This window comes from Haliaeetus leucocephalus, unplaced genomic scaffold, assembly GCF_000737465.1.
Source record: "Haliaeetus leucocephalus isolate CR32 unplaced genomic scaffold, Haliaeetus_leucocephalus-4.0 Scaffold68, whole genome shotgun sequence".
NCBI lineage: Eukaryota > Metazoa > Chordata > Aves > Accipitriformes > Accipitridae > Haliaeetus > Haliaeetus leucocephalus.
The window spans coordinates 2,345,696-2,351,406 of record NW_010972504.1 but is presented as its reverse complement, the minus strand read 5'-3'; the positions used below and the strand labels follow the sequence as shown (position 1 = coordinate 2,351,406).

At 49.0% G+C, this 5,711-nt stretch overlaps 1 protein-coding gene across 1 annotated transcript; it reads right to left on the bottom strand.

The window, feature by feature from the left end:
• Positions 1-279: 279 nt before the first annotated feature.
• IL10 (interleukin 10) lies at positions 280-3,899 on the bottom strand. Its single transcript, XM_010579150.1, has 5 exons — positions 3,511-3,899; positions 2,062-2,124; positions 1,605-1,757; positions 789-854; positions 280-475 (listed from the first exon to the last, which is right to left on the bottom strand). The coding sequence occupies exons 1-5, from the start codon at positions 3,667-3,669 to the stop codon at positions 383-385; spliced, it is 534 nt and encodes a 177-aa protein (XP_010577452.1). The 5' UTR covers positions 3,670-3,899; the 3' UTR covers positions 280-382.
• Positions 3,900-5,711: the final 1,812 nt, after the last annotated feature.

Below are 5,711 nucleotides of genomic sequence, written 5' to 3'. Positions count from 1 at the left end.
GTGAAACTGCATTCAGGATAAGCGCTGCTCATTATCTGCTCCCCAGAAGAACGCTTCTTTGGGTGTTTTGAAGCTATGAATAAAACAGCTCTATCATAAACAGTATAAAAATATTGGACAATAAATAGTATTTCATAAGCTCATCACCCTTTTCTTCAAAACATACTGTAAACATAAACACTGAGGTATTAGAAGTAATAAATATTAAATTCAGTTCTTAAAAAAATAACTTTTAAATACAATACTAAGCTGGAAGTTATTGATCTGTAATTCTTGACTTGAACCCTAAGATAACTTAATCTCTCGTGAGCTCTTGCAGCCTAAAGTGATTTCTGAAAAAATAGAAGGATTTTGTGTGAAAGATGCAGACCCCTGGACGTTTTCACTTCCTTCTCTTCATCAGCAAGTACTCTTCGATGTAGTTGATGAAAATGTCAAACTCTCCCATGGCCTTGTAGATTCCGTGCTCGTTCATCTGCAGGTGAAAGCCAGCTCTGTTTAAGTCTGAATGTGACGATGTACACGACGTACAATCGCTAGACGTATTCTCCTCCCACCGACACCGCCGACATCTCCAGCTTCTCTGCCCAACCCCTCAGCGGAACCCGCTGGCTGCTCCTTCGAGCATCGCTCTCTGGATTTCGCTGCCTTAAGTATTTATACAGCTAAAGACTTTTTTTGGCTTCTGTTCTCTGTCCTAAGTTGAAGCCGGCAGTAAAACCTACTGCCTCGCCCGAGACGGGGGGTTCCTCCCAACCTCAGCGCAGCCATGCGAGCGGGGACCTTACCTTATCAAATGTCTCCTTTATCTGCTTTATGGTTTTGCTCCTCTTCTCGCACGTAAAGAATCTGTGCTGCAAAGAGACAAGAGCAACGGCTTCAACCACACGGGTTTCCTTCCCGGGGCGCACGGCAGCCGCTCCCCCCTCCTCCTGCTCCTTGTCACTGCCGCCCCACCGCTCTCCACCTTCCCCTTCCCCACGTGCGGCCGTGGGGCTCTCTGGGGCACCGACTGCAGCCGCTTTTGCACCGACAAAAGGAACCCAACGCGACCCGAGCCCGGACCCCGAGCCCTTTCCCAGCCCCGTGCCCCTTGCCGCTGGCCCCGGGTGAGGGCAGCCCTGCGGTTCTCCCTGCCCGGGGCAGGGTTCGCCCTGTCTGACTCAGCCTGCGGCGGGTGATGGGGTCACGGCCGTATCAGTCACCGTTTCGGGAGGTTTCGTCGCAGAGCCACGCTGCTCCGGCACCCAGGTAAGGGACAGACCCTCCACCCTCCCTCCCCTTATCTCTTCAGCCAGACTCTGTTGGATGGGGCTGGCTGTAAATAAGCGGTGCTCCTGACCGGAGCCTCCGAGTCATCGTGATTTAACTGATGAAAGCCTGGAGAGTGGGGGTTAGGAGAAACCCCATCCTTACGGGCTCTGCCAGCCCCTGCCTGCCAGGAGCCCTGCTCCTCCGCACCATCCCGACACCCACGCTCCTGCCCCCTGCTCCTGGGAAGACCCACCACCCGCTCCCCACCCTGCTACTCGTCTGGGACTGGCCCTGCCTCACCGGAGCATTGGTTTCATCCCCCCCACCCCGTGATGCTGAGCCCCACTCACACAGCGCCTCATCGTTGCCTTCAGGCTCAGCAGCAGGTTGCCCAGGTCGCCCATGCTCTGCCGGTGGTGCGTGGTGGTCTTCATGGCGCTGGGCAGGACCTCCTCCGTGTAGAACTGCATCATCTCCGACACCGACTGGCAGCCGAAGCTCCCCTGGGGCGAGAGGAGGTAACTGCGTTGGGGCCGGCCACCAGCACCGAGGTGCGTGGGTGTTTTTAAAAAAAATCAAAATCGCGGCGGCGATCAGAGCGCATGCAGCATGTCAGCACCGCTGGCTGCAGCTGCCGTGGAGAGGGGAACCGTGCGTCAGCCCTGCTGCAGACACACGTGTTACTGCTTGGCTGCAGAACTGTCCTTGTGTGACATAAGGAAATGCCCCAATTTCCAATCTGCTTCCTTTCTTACAAAACACTGGCCGAAGGATGAAGAAGGGTAGGGGACTTCATATAATTCTTACCTTAAATTCATCCAGCAGTTCGGAGCTGAGCAACTGGATGCTAAGTTCATCGTCTTTTGATTGCTGCAAAAGGATGCAATGGAAACATGAGCTTTACTTAGGCAGTCAACACTGTTTTTCACTTTGCCTTACCAAACGATCGTTTTGCTTGTTTGCGTTTACGGTCTCCCTGAAGCGAAGGCTCAGAGCACCCAGCACTCCTGTGTGCATAGCACAGTAACACTGGACACAGGAGTCACCAATTCTTTGGTCCATAACCTTGCAGTGCAACGACCATCAGGTCAAGACAGCAAGATAATGAAATCTCAAACCTCAGTACCGTCGATTTTGTTAGTGTGAAACTCCTCCCGCCGGCTGCCAGCGCTGCGCGCTCGCTTCAGCTGCAGAGGGTGTTTGTGCAAGAGTGCTGATGCAAACCCCACTGCTCTTCAGATAGGCGTCAAAGTTACGGCAGCCCCTGGAAGCCAGGCAATCCAGCCCAGCCTGGCTGCCCGCCGGCAGGAGGGGTTAATCCCCCTGGTTTTGTTACCTAAGTCTCCAGTCAATGGGGGAAAAGGGATCGATCTGCAGAGGGTGTTTGTTCTTGTGGTGCCCCTGTTGCACCATCAGCTCTGGAAGCTCAGAGAGCTGCGGTGGGGTGAGCTGGCACCACCCAAAGCATCACCCCATGGCACCAAGGTACTTAAAAACTTTCCTCAGAGGTTAAAAATATTCCTTCCCAACATTAACTGGGAGATTTACAGCAAGATTGAAATGGCTATCACATTAGCTTCAGATTTAATCTGGAGAATTATCTTGTTTTCTTGCTAAAACACACTGACAACAATTAAAATAGTAACAAAGATGTGACCAACCATCTCTATCGGTACTGATGCAATGACAAATGCTCTGGCCACATCTTGTGTTGCTTTCTCAGCAACCCTGAGGCTCCCCTCAGCTGCGATGCAAAGCAGTGACCTTTTATAAGCACCAAAGCAAGTGCTAGTTACTGTAGCGTTTCACCAGTCATAAAATACCGTTTTCAGGCTTTTGTGGTTCTTTCAAAGAAAAAGTCTGTAGCAAAAGATTTCCCTTTCCACCTAGCATTGACTTCAGCGAGGCCGGACCTCATTGCCCTGAAGAAAGGACTATTTCCTTCCGATTAATTAAGTGAATAATTTGGTCTGCAACATTTAGGAGGAAGTCTGGCTAGTAAGGTGCACAAAGATTCATTATGAAATCTCTCGAGTTCATTGTAACTAAAACTAGGAAGAAAAGCCTCGCATGTTGTCTCTCAGCGTGCAATGAAACTGAGCTTCTCTTGCTCACCCCCATCAGCCCGTTACACAATGCACGACCAAATCGTTTCTGCCAGGAGGAAGCTGTCTTCCCCCTCATCCAAATCACTGAACTTTGCAAAAAAAAAAAAAGAGCAAAATGAGAAGAAGAGACTAGCAGGCTTATACTTACAAAATAATCCTTAATTTCCTCAAACTTGATCCTCAGCTCCTTGAGCTTTGCAGGCAGGAGCTCCGAGAAGTGGAGGCAGCTGGGGTGGGCAGGCGAGCACCTGGCAGGCAGGGTGCTGGCAGCCAGGAGCAGCAAGACCAGGGCTGAGCAGGTTTGCATGCTGCGAAAGGGAGCTGCTCGCCTCTCGGTCCAGCCCTCGGCTGAATTTCACAGGAGGGTAAAAAGCAGATCTGCAGCCTTCACCTTGATGGAGCCCCTAATTTATACTCTCAAAACATCGCTCAATTTCCTCTCCCCATTTCCTGGCGAGCAATATTGGGGTTTTAAGTCATTCATTAAACCCAAATGTCACTTGGGTTTCCCGTCAACTTGGTTTCCTGTTCTCTTGACCCCCCTCCTCTCCTCACACCCCATCAAATCTTTTGTGCTTAGACTCTGCATTTTTTTTTTCATTGCTTGCTTCTTGTAAATTTAAATGTGGCTAAAGAGGAAAGCTTTAGATATAATGCGAAGAAGAAAAGGTGCTGTGTGAGGTTACTTCTGTATTCTCACAGTTGCTTTTTATTTTTAGATGAATGCCTATTGTTAGGGGAAAAAAAGTGTTTCTATTTTTAAACCTCCATATCAAACCTGCACTTAGGATCCCCAGCACCATGCAAAATTCAGCAGCGTTGCTTTTAATGAACCTGCACAAATACATTGTCACCTTTGGCATTCTAATGCTCTACTGCAAATACAGATAATAATCTTAGATCTTAATTTAAAAAATTTTTTTTCAGTTAACGCATACGTCTGTTGAAGTCAATGTGAATTTTCACTGCCTTCAGCAAACTCAAAGGCTGTGCTCCCAAACTTTGGCCGGTGTTGTGCCTGACTGCCAACAGGATTAGTGCTGTGATGTGCCGGGATGCGGTGGAGGAGCCCAGCCCGGCTGGGCTGTGCTGCTGCTCGGGTCCCTCCGGGCTCGTGCACGGCTGCCTGGCCGCTTACCCACAGCCGCTGGGTGGGAGCAGGGTTTGTGCCATGGGGACCACTGGTTTAACATTGGTGTGTGGTGTTAAAGTGTATAAGCAGGTCATGAACTCACGTTTCTGGCTTTTTAATCTGATTTCGTTTCCTAGAAATGGATAGGAGCCCCATCCAAGCAACCCAGTGCTGGCACTATGAACCGGGTGTACTGTGTTAACTGAGACTTATTGTCCCAGCTCTGATAAAATTACCATTTCAGAGCTGAAGATAATTCCTCTGACGTGTATCGTTTTCCGCCTTCCTCTCTTTCATGCTCTCTTTGTATATATATCAGTACACAAACCCTTGCTTCCTTGTGATAAAGATTGCACTGAAGAATCTGAGAATCTGTTGTCTGAGAAAGAGAAAGTGGAGATGAAGTTGGCCTTTCGGAAATCAGAGGGATTTCTTTGAAAGAAAGCTCCCGTGTTATTTTGAAATAGTGCATTCTTCCCAGCCTGCCTCCAATACCTTGCTTTGGACAAATCACTTCAATTCTCATTTCTTTCACCGCATTGAACTTCTTTTAAGTAGAATTTGCAAACCTCTGTGAAGGACCTTGTTGCAAAAAAAATGCTGGAAAAATGCAAAGTATTGTTACCCTATGTTTAGATTTTTTTTGTTTCTAGGAGCAAAAGAGAGGAATGTTTGGTATACGTATGTATGAGTCAGAGTAAAGGGGATGAAACATTTGTAATTGAAGGGTTTGAGGTGGAGACAATGTGGGATTTTGTGTTCTGATTTGTTTTCCTTTTGTTGTTGATGTTGCCTCTTCCAGAGGAGATGAGGAAGCCTGCTCCTGGTGAATCACTGCAGGCACACTAGTTTATCTGAATGACAGTGTGTGTCGTATTTGGTGACCCATTTTTCTTCCCCTGCTCTAACACAGCCGCCAGCAGAAGCTATCAGAAAGGAGAAGAGCGAGCAGCAGCAGATGGCTCAGACAAAACCGAGTAATTTTAAACCCAACCCATTTCCACTGGTAGCATCCCACCTTTCCCTGCTTCCCCCTTGGCTCCCACCCTGGGAGATTTTTTTTGCTTGTTTTGGATCAGCTCAAATCTGCCATGGGTCGATAAAGCTTCACTGCCAAGACCTGGACGGCTGCTTAAGTTTCATCGGGGCATCAAAACCGATGTGGTATGGTCAGTGGGTGCGATGCTGTCAGGAGGCAATGCCCTGGGGAGGGTCCG

Coding starts and splice junctions, on each gene's coding strand:
- IL10 (XM_010579150.1), bottom strand. CDS start 3,669: ATGCAAACCTGCTCAGCCCTGGTCTTGCTGCTCCTGGCTGCCAGCACC. Junction 855..1,604: donor AGGCAACGATGAGGCGCTGT/GTGAGTGGGGCT, acceptor GTCTCTTTGCAG/CACAGATTCTTTACGTGCGA. Junction 476..788: donor TAAAGGAGACATTTGATAAG/GTAAGGTCCCCG, acceptor TTTCACCTGCAG/ATGAACGAGCACGGAATCTA.